Raw genomic sequence first — 18,577 nt, forward strand, 5'->3', positions numbered from 1 at the left:
TATGTCTCCTGCATTGGTAGATAGATTCTTTACCACTAGCATCACCTGGGAATTCCTCTGATAAGAAAGTAGGGTGCCGATATATGAGGTTGCCAGTTAGGGGAAGATCCGTTTATTTTGATCATCAGCTGGGCAGTTGTTAGGGGTAAACACCTCCTGTGAAATTTGTTAACTGTGCATAGGGTCTGATAGGATGAACTCAAGCCCTGACCATTATATTAACCAAAGTGGAGATTCAGGGCAAGGGCTGAGGCATCGGGAGTTGGGAGGATTCCTCATGTGGAGTAGGAAGTACTCAAATGCTGTCTCATCTCATGATGTACCAGATCAGGAGTCTAGTCTCTACTTTGCCCGTCTTGTGTAGACACCTAGGTGTGCTCTGTGCCCTCCTGCAGTGTAATAGATTGCCTCAAGACTTAATGGCTAAGAAAAGAGAAAAAAGGGTTTGGATTCTCTTAATCATGGATTTGGATAGAGCACAGAGGTCATGGACTGTTCCTCTTCGTCATGTCTGGGGCCTCAGGTGAGGGTCGTGCACTAACAGTAATTTGGTAGTCATTGCCTAGAGACATCTTACAGGTCTTTGTCCACATGCTGCCTACTGATGCTGGCTGTTGGCGGTGCATCAGCCAACAGTCAACTGTGATGCCTATCTGTGGCCTTCGCTTCTTCATGGCCTGTTGCACTATGCCTCTTACAAGGAAGGCAGTGAGGGCTCCAGAAGCAAGTGTTCCAGTTGACAGGCAGAAGCTGTATGCCTTAGATGACAAGCATATTGTACCTTGGAAGCCAGGCAGTGTCATCTATCCCATTCTACTGATTGCAAGCAAGTCACGGGTCCACCCAGCCTCCAGGGAGGGGCATAACTCACACATCTCCATGACAGAGTGCCAAGATCACACTCTGGAAACCCATGTTGGATGGGAGATATCATTGTGATCATTTTTGGAAAATAAATCTGCCCCCATGTGTGTAAAGAGCCGCTTCCAGCTCTGCGCTATTGCTCCATTGTCTTTGAAATGGCAAGTGAGAAAAGGTGAGATGCAGGGAAACAAATCCATCCAGACTGCTTTAACCTATGTTTTCTGGGAAAAAAAAACAAACAAACACAAGACCTCTTGAGACCAGGCCAGCTCACCTGGACTAGGAGTTCCACATGGAACCGGTGAATAAACTCCATTGTATTAGACAGGCCACCCATTTTCCATAAAGTTATCTCTTCAGACTGTCTTCTTCCTGATCTCAGAAAGGTAGTAATTGACTGAGGAATAGGAAAATCAGAAACCTGGCTGTTTCTTCATATATTACAGACATAACTAACAAAAAGGAGGCCCCTAAGCAATATAGGGCTTCCCTGATGACTCAGGTGCTAAAGAATCTGCCTGAAATGCAGGAGACGGGGGTCTGATCCATGGGTCAGCAATATAGATTCATAATGGCTTCATCCTAAAAGGTATAAGGCTAGGGGACTATTTATTTATTTTAAATTTATTGATTTTAATTGGATAGGGGACTATTTATTATGAAAAGTAAAGACAGTGATTTTATGTATAGGAGGGAGACACATGGATACCACTAACATCATTTTTTTTTTCTTTTAACATTTGATTTATTTTGGCTGTGCTAGGTCTTTGTTACTGTGCACAGGGGCACAGGCTCTAGGCGAGGGCTTTAGTACTTGGGGCACACTGACTCAGTAGTTGTGACTCATGGGCTCTGGAGCATAGCCTCGACTGTTGTGGTCCACAGGTTTAGTTGCCCTGAGGCATGCAGGATCTTCCCAGATCAGGGATCGGACCCATGTTCCCTGCAATGGTTCCCTAATTCTTAACCACTGGACTACCAAGAAAGTCCTAAAGAAAATTTTTTTTAAGTACACGTTTGAGATTTCATTTCACGTCAATTAAATCAAGTCATCAGTTTCACCACCTGAAATCATTTAGAGGTTTGTCCTTTGAGTCAGCTTGAAGGCATTGATATACTAAGTAGAATCTCTATTAGATTTCACTAAAAATTATGCTAAATTGATAAATGTCACTGAATCATTCGTGGATGAGTTCATAGTCATCTGTGCCACGGGAGTACTCGTGGGTATTATAGTGATGCCAAAATGAAAGGACTGCTGTGGTCCCTGTTGTGTTGTGACAAGAATCCTTATCTTCACTGTGATCCCTCTCACTATGAGACCACTTAGAAGATGACTGGAGGAGTGTGTGATCTTACAAAGACTAGAGTAATAGTAAACAGTTGCTCAAGGACTGGGAGTTATGAAAAGTTCTTCACCTTTTAGTAAATAATCACACACTGCTAGAAGGATGGACGTTTCCTGCCTATGGACAAATATCGCTCAAGGCAACACTCTTTTTGTTCATTTCATGAAATAAGAAGTCAGTTCCTGCATGGTACAGTGCAGTCTCTGAAACCTTAATAATGTTGGGAGCGGCATTTTTGAATGATGGCTAACTAAACATTCTGGCATCCTGCGCTTCCCTCTTGATTCTTTGAACTTATTGGTTGCTATGAATTATGTTAGTATTCAGAAGGAATGGTTAGCATGACAGGAGATGATGAGGTGGTTCTAGGATCTAGAGAATGCTTTCTATGACAAAATGTGGCGATATCGGCATTTGGGAAGAGAAATGATTTATAACCTAAGTTATATTCCCAAATGCCAGTATCACCACATTTTGTTATAATTTATAACTCTGCAACCTAAGGACCTCCCTGGTGGCTCAGTCAGTAAAGAATCCGCCTGCAATGTGGGAGACCCAGGTTCGATCCCTGGGTCGGGAAGATCCACTGGAGAAGGAAATGGCAACCCACTCCAGTATTCTTACCTGGAGAATTCCATGCACAGAGGAGTATGGTGGGCTACAGTCCACAGGATTGCAAAGAGTAAGACCTGACTGAGTGACTAACACTTTCACTTTCATGCAACCTAAGGCCTTAGGAATGCAGAAAATGGCAACAAAAGGAGGTGTACCAAGCATCACTTTGACTTTGTCTGATATATACAGTTTATTCATTGATAAAGTCAGTAAGTCATAAAATACTTCTCATCTTGCCTTAGAGTAGAACAACTATAACAAATAGGCATCAAAATGTATAATGGTGCAAACCCATGAAGGTTTGTTTCTTGTTTACTTAATATCGCTGGGTGCTTGTATAGGATAGTGCCAGAGCCTTCTTCCGTGTGGTTGTGCAAGGACTCTGCAGTATTAATTGGGTGACTTCCATGGTCATCCTGAGTTATCTCCATTCTAATCAAGCCAGCCAGAAAGGGGAAAGAAGCATAGGAGAGCACAACATGACGAGGAAGTTGGAAAGGAAATTCTCAAAGTGGTTTCAGCATTGGGATAAGACACTTCACTGAAGATATAGTCCATGTTTCTAAGAGCTTACATAGTAGTGGCCGTAAAAGAGCAAATCATGGCAATTGTGTGATTCTTAATGCTCGCTAGGCATCTGACTCATCAGTGGGGAGCTTTTAAGAAGCAAGCTCCAACTGCAGCTTTCGGTCAGCAGATTTGGCTGGAACCTGAACAGCCACATCTTGGAAAACCCCACAGAAGAGACCGAGGGACAGCTATGCTTGGGAATCACAAACTCTGGAGATAAATCTCTTAGAATTGCCAGGAACTCCAAATGAGAACCTATTATATAGCACAGGGAACTCTGCTCAGTGCTCTGTGGTGACTGAAACTGGGAAGGAAATCCAAAAGAGAAGGGATGTATGTATATCTGTTTCACTTTGCTGTACAGCAGAAACTAACACAACATTGTAAAGCAACTATATGCTAATAAAAATTAATTTAAAAATAAAATAAAACTGTGCTTAAGGAAAAAGCAATTAAGCTTGAATGCAGAAAAAAAAAAAAAAAAAGAATTGCCAGGAACCAACACCAGTCCAATAAAACATGCATATTCCTTTGACTAGCCTAGAATGAAATAAATAATAGTCTATACATGTACATCTTTTAAAAAAAAATATAATTTCAGATAATTTCAAAATGGCCATAAGGGAGCAATAACATTGAACTAATTTAAAATAAAATGCTGTATCTTTCAACACAGATGCTGAGGCTTGACTACAATACAAAAACTGATAAAGTAGTAAAGTGCTTACATGTATTTATAATGCATGGGCTTCCCAGGTGGCACCAGTGGTAAAGAAACTGCCTGCCAATGCTTGAGACATAAGAGATATAGGTTCAATCCCTGAGTCAGGAAGATTCCCTGGAGGAGGGCATGGCAACCCACTCCAGTATTCTTGCCTGGAGAATCCCATGGACAGAGGAGCCTGGTGGGCTACAGTCCATGGGATCACAAAGAGTGGGACATGACTGAGTTACTGACACTTTCACTTTTATGCATGTGTGCATGTGTGTGCTCAGTTGTGTAAAGTAATTATCCTCTAATCAGAAATTTTAAAAAAGGAAAACTCTGCCACAGAACATACACACACACTCACATATACACACACAAAGAAACTGGAACTCAAAATCTTTGATGGTTAATGCATCTTTATGGTATCTATTTTGGTGAGGTGCATTTCTAACTTTAAATATGAAATTGTCTGCCCTTTAAAAAAGAAAGAGAAAAGAAGTCCTTCATTCTTTGGGACTGTCCCACATATTGTAGGATATCCGGCACAGCCCTTCTCACTAACTAGCTTCAGCCACCACAAGCCATCCAACATCCCGCAGGACCCACCGTGCCAGGAGGAGGAGCAGCCCTCAGACGTGATGCCTAAAACGAATGTGGCACTCGTGAAACTGTCTGCCGAGAAGGCACTTAAGAGCAAACACACCAGTTTGATTGTGGGAGCCATGCCCAGCAGCACACCTAACAGGCTGATCTGCAGATGAATCACTGAGTCCTTCATGTGCCGAGTCCCCCCAAAAGTTCCTTTTTTATTCCAGCAGAGCAGCAGCTTTCAGGTCTAGACCACTTACAGCCAGGGCTTTAAGGAATTTTCTTTTTTCCTTTGAGTCATCCCCTTTGCTTTTCTGGTCAAGCTGCTGTGGACACAAGGACTCTCCCAGGATCCACTGTCATATTCGTCCTTCTGGAAAAGAAAAGAAAAAAAAAAATGGCCTTACTTGAAGACTTTGCTCTGAAGCATCAGTGTCTTCCTTCCTCACTTCTCCGAGAACAGCTGGATGCGCCCCCGACCCAGTGGAGGTCAGCACCTGGGCGTGTGGCCCCGGGTCCTGCTAGTGTTTCCTCTGGACACAGTCACGTGCAGGCGTGCACTGCCGTCTCCATATCTGCATTCTTCCAGCTTCCCGAAGAGAAGACGGCATCATCTGGAAAAGTGACGAAGGGGTAACAAGGGTGTTCCTGCAGGATGGAGTGGAAAAGGGGAAGGAAGGAAAGAAGGAAGAGAGTGTCCGAGCAGAGCAAGAGGAGGCAGGAGAGCGCAGAAGCATGAGGCAGTGAGAGCCAGAGAGGGCGAAAGGCTGAGCTCTCTTCTCTACTGGGTGTCCAGGCGCTTCTGCTCCCCCTTCCTTTCTACCACCAGATTTTTCTCCATAGAGTCTTCCCGAGGCTCCCAGTGTTTGGCCGCAAGATTCAGAATACGTAGAAGCTCAGATTTGCCAACAGCGCTTCGAGCCTGGATAATGACATACAGATTGTTTTTTCCATCTTGGGGATTTGGAGCAGGCTGGGGAGTTGCAAAAGCCTGCCTTGTTGTAAGACCGTTTCTGAAGGCCTGCACTGTCTGATCACTGGCTCCCTGCTGCTGGGAACAGTGGCACAGCTGTCCAGGGTGGCAGGGACCACCTGGGGTATGAAAATTACCAGAAGCCGTAGTTTGGCTCTTGCCAGAGCACCTGAAGCCTTCTGGGAATTAGGATTTCTGTTGTTTCTCTCACTGGCCCCTTAGGAGCAATAGATAACAAACTGGGACCACTTGTGTTTTTTTTTGTTTTTTGTTTTTTCCTTGCCAGAAAAGCCCAGCAAGAAGATGGCTGCTGTTGTCGATTATTGGCATTCCAGCAGGACTGTATATTTATTTCTAAGTATATTCGCACAGCTAGGAAGCATCTGCCGACAAGGATGAGATGATAAGCTGCGTTGGTGCCAAAACAGGACTAGAAAGACAAGCTTGTTCTGAGAATGGCAGGTATCCGGGAAGTCGGTTAAGAAAATCAACCCTCCCCAGGCAGTAGCTGCTCTTACGACATTAACATTTAAGAAAAGGCGTGGAATCCCTACTTCTCAGGGAGAGCAGGCTGGAGGGAGGACCAGAACAGGAGGGGGAACCAGCAGTGGGAGGTGGGCTGCACTTCCAGGAGCCTGCATGCCAAGGCTCTGGCCTCCCCTGGCGAGGGGAGGGTGCCATGCGGGGTCTCAGCACGTCCACAGCTCTGTACTGGCCGCTCCCACCCCAGGCGCACAAGCAGGACGAGCAGGTGCAGAGGCGTGGAAGCTCCTCCGTCCTGTGGTTTCCTTGAACAAGAACGGGATGATTGGTGAGCGAGGCCAGCATCCTGGGTGGTAACAACAACAACAAAAAAAGGAAATTGGTAGAAAATGCATCAGCCAAGTTGGATTCAGTCAGCTTTGTGGCCTGGGCAGGTTCCCAGGGTATTCCAGCCAGACGGCAGGGCTTCTGAGAGACACCAGGCTAGAATGTGTGTGATGACATAAGGGCAGGGAGAGGCAGGGCCGTGGGGCTCAGCAGGGGCTGTCCCGGGCCCCCCAACCCACTGGTGCACACCTCCCTGGCCACCCGTTACCTCCGGGTCCACCCCAAGGCACTGGACATGTGCCCTTTTTCTAATGGGCACAACCTTTCTCTATCAGAAACCCACAGGGAACATAAGTAATCCAGCAATTTCTTTCTCGTCCCACTGCCTGTCCACTGCTTGCTTATCCTGGGCTCTGTTTCCTTTGGACAAGAACACCTCCGGTTACCAAAAGCTACGTTATTCTATTCTACAGCCTGTAAGCCAGGAGCCTGGCCGTTCTGGTTTTGTTGTTGCTGTATTTGTTTTGAACATTAGCCGTTTCCCATTCTGGGCAGTTACAACTGTGTTTACTATGAGTTCCTCTGTGTGGGAGTTTTCCCCATTTTCATCCTACAGGCTGCGGCGTGAGCAATAACTCATCAGTGCGCCACTGGCACAGAGTCGGGGATTCATAAACTGGGGGGCCTTTAACTTGAAAATACCCAGTGTGGATGGGGGGAGGGGAGAAGGAGAAATATATTTATGGGAGGGCCAGTGGGCTAATAAGACCAAAAATAATGTTGCTAAATAGATGTATATCTGGAGGTAAATACCGTGTCATCTGCTCCCTTCAAGGGGATGTGCTTTGAGCGGGACAAGTTGGCTTCTGCAGGCTCACTCGATAGAACATCCATCGCTGCAGTCTCGAGACAAGACTGCTGCATCCTGCCTTCCTTTTGCTTTCAATACTTCTCACCTCTTATCACTCACCTTCCTTGTCTCCTGAACGTCCAACTTTAAGAGTCCGGATTCTTTCAGTTGCAAGTCACAGAAATCCAACTCACACTATCTTAAGCAAACAGGAAATTTATGGATCTGTGTGTTAAAAAGGATATGATGGAAGCTTTAAGGTCCGATGAAAGAAGTAGGGACGAGGACCTTACAAGGGCAACCACGATTTCTCCCCTCCCCCTCCATCACCTCTGCGGGTTGTTACTTGGCTCCACTGAGCAGGAGGAGCTCCTTCTCCCGGGAAGGTGGCACTTACAAGCCCCATATCCTCATCCTCCAAGCACCTCCACCCTAGAGGAAGGAATTTTCATCGACAGCTTCGTATTTGTTGTTGTTGTTGTTGTTGTTGTGCTCAGTTGTGTCCCACTCTTGGCAACCCTGTGGACTGTAGCCCACCAGGTTCCTCAGTCCATGGAATTCTCCAGGCAAGACCACTGGAGTGGGTTGCCATGCCCTTCTCCAGGGGATCTTCCCCACCTAGGAATCAAACCTCCATCTCCGACATTGCAAGCAGATTCTTTACCATCTTAACCACCAGGGAAGCCCAAGGAAGCCATATACAAGCCTTGAAAAAGCTCTGATTTTCTAGTACGAGGCTAATACTATCCAAAGGAACCGAGTGACCGGATTGTCTAATTTTAGTCTGAAGACTATCTGTGGCTCCAAGAGCAGGGGTTTATGACCAGAAGAAAGGCAAGAGGGTACATAAATCCACACTTGGCAATGAAAACAGCGCTTCCCAGGGTCCCTTCATCTTTCCTATCATAAACCTTTCAGCTGAGCCTGAAAAGTACAAAGGCCCCAAAGCTGACCTGAAATGTAGCAGCAGATTAAGTCCTACCTGCATCACTTAGTAAATCCCTTTTACTCACTCTGTGCATCTCACCTAGGGTGTCACGTGTCTTCTGAGAGTTTCCATTATAAGACTGGATGTGGAGTCAGCACATTGGGGTTATTCTCAATTCTGCTCTGTCCCGTCGAGTTCACTCCACAAGTTAATACAGTTTTTGTGCACTTTTGTTTCTTCGTGTGAAATGGAGCGATAATGCTGCCTTCCTGGAGCTGTCAGCATTAACAGGATAGTTAGCACTGGCGAAAGTCCTGTCAGAGAAGAGATGGCTGGTACAACCGTCATGGCCCCGAGGCAAGCAGAGCCTTTCTAGGAAATCTTGATGACAAACCCTGGAAACTGGCTCACACACAGGAGGTGACATGAGTTTCCTAGACACATGCTCTCAGACATGTATATTCATGAGGACATTTGCATAGTTGCCTGGATCAAATAGATCCTCAGCTTCTCAGTGGTTGGGCTTGGAGGGTGGGGGCTTCAGAGGGGCACTGTCTCGGTATCACCCCACACACATCCTGGACCTTATGCTCTTTGAGTTTCTCTCTCTCTTCCTCTGCACATTCAGGAGTGTACACATTTCTGTCCAGCACTCTGAGGTCTCTGGAAGAGAAGGACCACATCCACCGCGTCCTGGACAAGATCACAGACACCTTGATCCATCTGATGGCCAAAGCAGGCCTGACTCTGCAGCAGCAGCACCGGCGTCTGGCCCAGTTCCTCCTCCTCCTCTCTCACTTCAGGCACATGAGGTGAGGCCTCCTTGGGTTTCTCTCACAGCAAAGATGTAAGGGAATCCAGCCCCCAACCCTGTGTGGCAGCGGGCCCAGGAAGGGCTGATGCCTGCGTACAGATAACACACTTGGGGCAGTTCTGGGCCCATGATGAGCATGAACACCGTGGGAGGATGGTGGAGGGAGGCCCTGAGTCTGTCTGGGGTGTGGGCGGGCGTCAGAGAAGGCTTCACAGAGGAAGCGCTAACTCACGCTCAGTTTGGAGCCCATGCAGCATCTTACATCGGGGGCAGAGTGTGCGGCGTGTGGGTCAGGGGAGGGGGAATCCTCTTTGGTTATTCACTTTGTCCCAGCCAGTCACGGGCAGTCTGTGAGCACACTCGTCCTCAGAGGGCACTGGGCACATCTGTTGCAGCTCCCGTGTCACACTCTTCTTACTTACAGGTGTAAATTCGAAATGAGACACTCTGGGTCCAAACCCCTCATGGACGGTCAGCCTCAACTCTTCTAGCCCTCTCAAACCATTCTTGTCACCCACTTTGCCATGATCCAAGTCCGAGCCTCCATCATTTCCTCCAGGATGTCTGTCCCAGCTGCCTAACCTCTCTCTCCAGATTTAATTTCAGATCCATTAACAGCCTTTCTGATCTATTCTCCACAGTAGAGCCAGTGTGATCATTCAGATACCAAATCTGATCGCACTGTTTTCCTATTTAAAGCCTTCAAATGGCTTCCCCTTGCTTTTAGATGAAAATATAAATCCATTTACTTTGCTTCCATTACTTTTTATCCTCTGCTGCTGCTGCTACTACTCTTTAGACGTTAAGTCGTCTCCGACTCTTTGCAACTCCAGGGACTGTAGCCCACCAGCCTCCTCTGTCCATGGGATTTCCCAGGCAAGAATACTGGAGTGGGTTGCCACTTCCTTCTCCAGGGGATCTTCCTGGCCCAGAGATGAAACCTAAGATTCCTTCTTGGCAGGCAGATTCTTTACCACTGAGCCGCCTGTAGCCTTACTTAACTTGTAGGACTTCCTGGGAGTCTAGGCTCTGGCTCTGATCAGCTGTTCTCTGAGTCAACGGGGAGGTGCTGCAGGCTGCAGGTTGGCTGCACAGCTGTTTTACTTTCTTGGACTCACACATCTGAAGGTCAGGTGATGGAAGCTGGGCACAGCTGGAGGCTCTGCGCCAAGCTGCAGGCCTGAAGGTCAGCTGGGTGACTAACCCGAGTACCTTTTGTCCTCCTTGTACCAACAGGAGAGCTGGGACATGTTCTTCTCATACTGATGGCAGAGGCACCAGAGGGCGAGTCAGTTTGGTGAAGCCCTTTTTAATCTTTTAGTTCAGTCCATGTGCACGAACATCCCACTGGGCAAGCAAGTCATAGAATAACACCCAAAGTCAAGGATCATGGACACAGGGCACAGAGAGTGACTCTTCCTGGACAGTAAGCTAGCCTGTCATAGCTTAGATACGACTCCTTGCAGGAAGCATCTCCTGACCCTTAACATGTAGACGGGATTTACACCCTGTTCTTCCAGATTGTTATTGCCCATTTTATTATCTGTCAGCACCATTAGACTACAAATGTAAACTCTGTGAGGCAGTTCTCACAACCCGTTTTGTTTACTCTGTGGACCCAGTACCCCGAAGCATGGGGCTTGGTACAGAGTAACTATTCAATAAATATTTTCTATAGGAGATAAGAAAGGTTGATAGCAGAGGAAATAGAGCCTTTATGCACCAGAAGGCGAAAATGGCCTTGTTTCTATTCTAAATGCTTGGCCAGGGACTTAGTGGATACTGTTCCCATGAGCAGAATTTATCCTTCAGGGAACAGATGGAGAAAGTATTAGATTCTTTACTCCAGAAAGACCACACCTGCATGATGAAGTCCCTATGACCTTAGGCTTACTTCAGGCCTCCAGGAATGAAAAAGAGATTCTGTTTCTCAGTGGCTCTGAGGGAAGGGCCAAGGTGTCTGGAAAGAGATTAATTTTTTAAGGGGTCTTTAAACCTTGAAAAACTGTGAGTCAGGTGGTGAGAAGTTCATCCCATCAGAGTCCCAGGTGGCCCCTTTTCTGGAGCTAACTCCACAAGTCGTTCGCTTCTTGAGAAAATAAATGTGTCTTTCTTTCGTTGTAACCCACTCAGTGCCGTGTATGAAGTCTTGGATGTGGTATATGAGCATCACTTCATTACTGAGTGAAGGAGCTGTCACTCATGAAGGAACAGACAAATTGCCTGAGGTTTTCCCTGTGAATCTGAAATTCAAAACTGACGGCTCTCACTTGTCAAAGTGAGTGCAGTCTGTGTTCCCAGGAGTCCCCGAGAATCTGGCCAGGTTAAGTAGATCATTTCATTTGGAGTATACGTTTTCAGTCCTTTCCCGTCCATTTCTTTTGATGAATATTACACAGAGGGAAGAGGGGGATGGATCAGAATAACATAAGCCTCTACCAACTTTCCTGGCTGAGAGAGTAGCCTTCCCCTTGAAGAAAATATATTAGCTTTATTCTGAGCTAGGAATTTGATGGAGAAACCGTGTATCACAGATGAAGGATTTTTTTGTTGGTGGTGGTGGTGGTTGGAATTGCTGAATTTTCAGATCCATTAACTGCTTGTCAGCATTAGGAAGCCTCGTTAGTTAATACCAAAGTATATTTGCACTGAATATACAAGCCTTGCTAGTTTTACTGGCAACAGGTGGCCAAGGGCAATGGCAGTGGGAGTTTCTGTTTGAATTGTGGGAAGGGCTGAAGAGGAGTTGCTGTTCTGTTGCAAGCTTTGAGCTGGCTTGCAGACTCCCTCCCTCCCTCTTTCTCTCTCTCTCTCACCAACACTGACAACAATATTGTGGTGCCTCATTACAGCCAATCTAAATTACAAAACTCTGTTGTGTTAAGCTTGGCCCCGACCATATGCTGTCATGCAGAGCATTTAACACCAGATTTCATCTCACGGTAAATGTGATTCATGGGGTTGCAAGAGAAAGACGGTGTCAGATCCAGGGGCATTTAACTTTAACAGCATTTCAAATTAAAACAAACAAACTCAAAAAAAAACAACGACCACAAAATCCCACTTTAAAACGTAATTTTGGTGGCTGTTATATGGCCCGAATTGCTCTGAAGCCTGATTGTTTTCATGGCACGCCTCCAACAAGGGTTGACTTTCCCCTGACTGAAAATGCAAGTAATTTTTAGGAGGCTCTTGGCCTGCCTCCTTATGATACATGATTCTTTTAAAAGGAATTTCAAGCTAGATAATAGTGTTTGGGTTTGTTTGTTTGTTTGTTTTTTCTCCTGCTGGTGATGTGGTGGAGGAGACAGGCAGAAGTGTGGCTGGTGGAGCAGGACAGCAGGGGAGAGTGGTCAAAGGAGAAAGGCCATTTGCCTGCATTTCCCTTTGTAGCCCATATTTTCTGAGGGTTAACCATGTTCTTGCCACTGTGCTAGGCCTAACGGGGTGGACAAATTGCTACCCCTCATGGAACTTGTACTGTGTGTGTTAGGTCTGTGTGTGTCTGTGCTTGTGTGTATGTGCTTGTGCTTAGGGAGCAAGAGTAAAAACACAGGGACTTCCCTGGTGGTCCAGTGGTTAAGAATCTGCCTTGCAGTGCAGGGGACAGGGGTTCAAATCCTGGTCGGGGAACTAAGATCCCTCATGCCGCGAAGCTACTGAGCCCTGTGCCACAACTAGAGAGTCTGCACACCAGAACCAAAGATCCTGCATGCCGCAACTAAGACCCAAGGCAGACAAGCACAGGTGTTTTAAAAAGAATAAAAATACACATGTACATAAATACGTACATAGAAGGATTTCAGGTTGACATGCGTGCTGGGAGGAAAACGGAATGATGTTGAAAGAGGCTGGCTAAAGCCACGGGGCCTTGAGCCCTCTGCCCTTGGGGTCGTGGCAGGTCTCTCAGAACCGGTGACACCTGGAGATCTGGGAGAAGTGCCTCCAGGCAGGAGCGGGGAAGAACCAGTGCAGGTACCCTGAGTCTGGGCATAAAGAACTTGGTGTCTTTAAGGGGCAGCATGAAACCTCGGCTGGCTCAAGGTATGGGTTAGGGAAGAGGGACAAAGTCTGAGAGGAGGGCGGAAGGCATGTCAGTCGGGTCTTGCATAGCACAGACAGAAATTTAGATTTTATTCTGAGTTAAATGAGAAGCAGCTGGACAGTTGTGAGCAAGGGAACTTCTTGAACTGTTTTGCATATTTGAAAAGTTCCTTCCTGGACCTTCTTAGTGTTTAAGACTCCATGGTTCCAATGCAGGGGGCCTGGGTTTAATTTCTGGTCGGGGTACTAAGATCCCACATGCCAAGTGATGTGCCCCCCACCCCGCCCCCATAAAAAAACCTCTTTCGTACTTGGTGGCTGGGCAACCCACTCCAGTATTCTTGCCTGAGAAATCCCATGGACAGAGAGAGGAGCCTGGCAAGCTACAGTCCGTGGGGTCGCAAAGAGTCAGACACGACTTAGTGACTAGATGAAAACAACAAACACAACTGTTCTCTTTTTAGATGTAGCGGTGATAGAGGAGAGAAAGTCACCTGTATAGTAAACCCTGAACTGGCTCTTGAAGCAGGAGGAAAGTTTGGCATATCAGTGTCCTGGGGCTTTTCTTAGTTGCCCTTCCTCAGCGTCTCAGCCGTCCTGGGTCTGAAGCTGGTCTGAGTGGTCCTGTCTGTGTCTCCCCTCCTGCAGCAACAAAGGCATGGAGCACCTATACAGCATGAAGTGCAAGAATGTGGTGCCTCTCTATGACCTGCTGCTGGAGATGCTGGATGCCCACCGCCTGCACGCCCCAGCCAACTTCGGGAGCGCACCCCCGGAGGACGTGAATCAGAGCCAGCTGGCCACCACTGGCTGCACTTCATCGCATTCCTTGCAAACATATTACATCACTGGGGAGGCAGAGAATTTCCCCAGCACAGTCTGAGAGTTCCCCGGCTCCCGGCCCCCGCACCCGCCAAGGTTCTGAGAATCCCTGTTGCACTTTACCCACATCATGCATCACTCTAGCCGAATTCTGCCCCTGCACACACTCTTGGCATGCACCCACCACTGGCTTTCTGGTATGGATGGCCATTCATTCGCTCGCTCAGTTCTATGTGGCACGCCTTGTTTTGGGAACAGCCAAAGGGATTCCAGGGCTCATTTCTTTGTAACCGTTCTCTCTCTCTCTGCCTTTGCTACCTTACTCAACACGAGGATTCACCTAGCGCTTCATGACTGAGCTCGGTCTCTGAGCTGGGTTCAGGTGACTGTGCACTTTAGCTACTTGTGACCCAGGCCTGGAGAGTGGACATGTCACCTCCATGAACGTGAAGCACTTGTTAATGGATCTGAGCATCAGCCACAGGAAAGAACTGGAAGTGGCTCCTTTAATTGCTGACTTGGAGAAAACGAGGCCCAGGGTTCATTATAATGTCCTCTTGTATTCCTATAGGTCCATATCATTTTATTAAAGCTTTTTCTCTGTTGCATGGCTGTAGCAGAATATTCAGTGATTGTCCACCCACTTCCCCTATAGGAATACAAGATGCACACAGGGAAGGAAGGCCCCTAATTGTCAAGACTTTGTCAGCTTAGTACACTGCCCCTTCAAATTTGCTAAACGCTTTACCATTGAGAGCACTAAATATATATAGGTCATGGGTTCCAATTAATTCTCGCTTCCCATGGATCCATGGAAAGCAGCAAAGCTGATCCCAGTTAAGTAACCTCCACATCCACCAGTTTAGATAGATACTTGTCTTTTGTTTTCATTTTCATTTTATAAAAGAAAGCCTCACCTCCCCCTTCTCCCCCTGCCCCCACCCCAGGACTTGCAGTAAATGGGCTTCAGGACCTGTTCTAGTGTGATCTTACTCCTACCAGCAGAGGGCGCTCTACATGGCTCTTCCTGGTGTGTCACTTACAAGGTGAATTCCTAGTGCCTAGGCTGCTGAAAATCCTGCTTGGAAAATCCCATGGACTGAGGGGCCTGTTAGGCTACAGTCCATGGGGTCGTAAAGAGTCAGACACCACTGAGCGACCTCACTTTCACTTTCAGGCTGCGACCAAGGGCAAAGGAGCAGGCACTCTGGTGACACTTTTAGCCCCGGGACTGTGGGCTTAATAGTAAACGTGCATGATTCTTGTAGGGGCTAGAGACCAAAGAGGGGCAGAAACTGGATAAAACTGTGAGGCTCAGGATGGCCCTGCCACAGGCTGCAGCCACTTTGGAGTGCTACGGGCTGACCCCACAGTGTAGTACGGGGCTGCCCTGGGGTCCATGGAGGGCTGTCCTCCTCCTCCTCTTCCCTTTTGTGCTCCCAGTGACCCTGGTTGGAGGCAAGTGCTCCTTCGGGGAGGAGAGCCAGCATTGGAGCTTTCTGAACTCAGGCTGCCTGGGGCCTGGTCAGACCACACCTGCCCTTGGTTATTTAGAGCTCATGCAAAAATCAGGGTTTAGCCTCGAGGGGGGAGGAAAAAAGACAAAACTTCTCCAGACTCTGTTTCATTAAACTTCCTAAGCCAAGAGAAAAAGACTAGAATTGGGCCATAGGAATCCATTGGACCTATAGACTAAACAAGAAAAGCTCACTAAACAAGAAGCAGCTTCCCTGGGTCTTTGTGTCTCTAAAGCAGTTATGAATTAGTTCCCCTTCTCAGCTATAAAGAAAGTTTGGTTTCCTCTGGTGACCACACTGTCTGTAACTCGAACCCTGTTGACAGGCAATGTGTTAGGCAACAAACCCAGCCAAGGTTCTAGGGCTTCTCTTGGGATGCCTGTTTCAGAAGTGGATTTCACTCATCTGATTACCCAGTAAGTGATCACCAAAGGGCCGGGAACCTGGGAAGGCCAAAAAAATAAAAAGTTTTTTCACAAGTGCATCTAAATTTGGGGGCGATTTTATGTATCTGCAGTAAGAATGTTTAGAACATAATTCTTTTGTTGTTTTTGTTTAAGAAGCACCTTATACAGTATAATATATATATTTTTGAAATTGTAATGCTTGTTTATCAGACAACTGAATGTAGTGATTCTGTTTTGGATTTAATTTGACTGGGTTAACATTCAAAGCCAACAAAAAATATGTTTACTTTTTTGGTATCACTACCTTGTCATGTAGTCATTGATGCCTAAGGCCTGGTGATTATTCATTTAAATGATGATCACATTTTCATATCAACTTTTATATCCACAGTAGATGAAATAGCACTAATCCAGATGCCTATTGTTGGATATTGAATGATAGACAATCATATGTAGCAGAGATTATACCTGAAAGGGAAAATTATTCAGGGCAGCTAATTTTGCTTTACCAAAATATAAGTAGTAATATTTTTGGACAGTAGCTAATGGGTCAGTGGGTTCTTTTTAATGTTTATACTTAGATTTTCTTTTAAAAAAATAAAAACAAACAAAAAAATTCTAGGATTCTAGATGATGTAATACCAGCTAAATCCAAACAATAATCCAGCGGAGGGTTTTACATTATTCACATAAGATGTTTGTATTCATGTAAAGACACTATTACATTTGAAATGGGCAGAGAGCACCAGATGGTTGGTATGTTAGCCCAGGAGTTTCAAGTAATTTTAGAAATCTCTTATTCTTAAATGAAGTGCCACTAATGGAGAGCTGATACTTTGCAGCTGATGTTACTCGGATGTAGGGAATATGCTGTATTTTTCCCCCCTACTCTGATACAGTTTAAAGTTTGAAAGACAAGGTCAATCAGAGAGGGAGTGGATGGGTCAGTAGAATAGAGTAGGGAAATGGGTTTGGGCATTTTAAGAATGAAAAATATCGTGATAAGAGTCTTGAAAGCATTTTGAGGCAGATGAGCACTGGCACTTGGGGTGTGCACCAGGGTTCAGTATTTCACTTGTGTCCCGTTCACCACGAATAGCTGTATATGACAGCTGATCCTATAATGGCAGCTCAAGTTCTGGGGCAGAACTAGAGGCATGTGCAGTACAGTCCAAGAAATAGCTAGTGGTCTGTGTTTCTTTTAGCCATCACCTAGCTCCAGGCTTGCAGTAATGATTCTGTAATGCTGTCACGCAACAATCATAGAGGTTAGTTCATCCAAAGAGAAGACCCTACGTAGGTTGCAAAACCCAGCCCCTGAGGAAGTGTAGTCATTGATTCAATTTCCCTATTAACCTTGCAACTGTGTTTAACCATGCCATAGCCCGTGCCTTTTGAGGGCTGAACAAATAAGACGCTAACTGATAATCCAACTTCTGATCCCATTTAGATGTTCTTGCTTTAAAATCTTTATACGCTGAAATGGCTGTTGGTTTAGGCCACTGGTTTAGACTATCCCTACATGAAACCAATCCCAAATCTCTTCCTAGTCATACTCCCCACCTCTGAGATGGACTGTGGGTACTGGGAGTGATCACTAGGACTGTAGTTAACGTTTGATATTCACAGGCAGATTTGCTTCTGGAAACTAGTTATTAGAAACACATGTAGAGTCATATGTAGCTTCTGAGACAGCCGTGATTCTCTTGGGTTCAAGTCTTGGGATGATGACCCAGATGACGCTGCACACTTCCTGGGTGAACTTCCTGAAAACTTACTGTCAACTGGAGCAAATGACTGCAAGTGCCGTCCCACACATCCACCTTTTCATTAGTGTTAGTCTCTGTTTTTAATTGCAGTTCCTTTCCATTTGGATTAACGTGAATGTGGCCTCCTTCTAAGTCACTGAAAATTGTTTTCTAAGTAACTGCTGCCTCTATTATGGCACTTCAAGTTTGCACTGTCTTTCAGAGATTCAAGAAAAATTTCTATTTTTGTTTTTTTTGCATCCAAATGTGCCTGAACTTTTAAAATGTGTAAATGCTGCCATATTTCAAACCCATCTTCAGTGTGTTTTTACAGAGCTGTGTACCCTGGAAACCACATACAGCCCCATGAACAGCTGCCTGAGGCACGGACCCCTTTGCATTCACAGAGAGGTCATTGGTCATAGAGACTTGAATTAATAAGTGACATTATGCCAGTTTATGTTCTCTCACGGTTTATAAACAGCGCTTTTTGTGCACTACGTATTCTTCAGTGTAGAGCTCTTGTTTTTATGGGGAAAAGCTCAAATGCCAAATTGTGTTTGATGGATTAATATGCCAATGCATACTATTATTGATGTGATTCTGTTTTGTTGCAGCTTTGCTTTGTTTAATGAAACACACTTGTAAACCTCTTTTGCACCTTACAAAAAAAAAAAAAGAATCCAGTGGGATGCTCAAGCACCTTAAACAATTTTCTCTACCTATTTGATGTTCAAATAAAGAATTAAATGAAAGCCTTTTGTTTGTTTTTGTGTCAGCCCCCTTCTTGCTGGTGGTTTGGCCCTGGCTGCCCAAGATCAGAGTGGTGACATGCATCTTTAGAGCGCAGTGAATTCAGGTGATCAGTCTGATGCCAGGCTCCCCTCCAACCCCCACTGACCTCCCGCCCCAGGCACAGAAGGGAACGTGTGGTCCTTGGAGTCAGGCAGACCTGGCCGCACTTCTTGG

The 18,577-nt window shown here is 46.0% G+C and overlaps 1 protein-coding gene across 2 annotated transcripts in view; it reads left to right on the forward strand.

Moving 5' to 3' along the window:
* ESR1 (estrogen receptor 1) overlaps positions 1-18,319 on the forward strand; it is a 281,593-nt gene extending 263,274 nt beyond the window's left edge. For both annotated transcript variants that reach the window (XM_052645661.1, XM_052645662.1), the window contains 2 exons: positions 8,885-9,068; positions 13,763-18,319. In XM_052645661.1, the coding sequence (XP_052501621.1) occupies positions 8,885-9,068; positions 13,763-13,997 (419 nt within the window). In that variant the 3' untranslated portion in view covers positions 13,998-18,319. The remainder of the gene's footprint in view (positions 1-8,884; positions 9,069-13,762) is intronic.
* Positions 18,320-18,577: the final 258 nt, after the last annotated feature.

The sequence above is a fragment of the Budorcas taxicolor genome, chromosome 9 (assembly GCF_023091745.1).
Source record: "Budorcas taxicolor isolate Tak-1 chromosome 9, Takin1.1, whole genome shotgun sequence".
Classification (NCBI taxonomy): Eukaryota; Metazoa; Chordata; class Mammalia; order Artiodactyla; family Bovidae; genus Budorcas; species Budorcas taxicolor.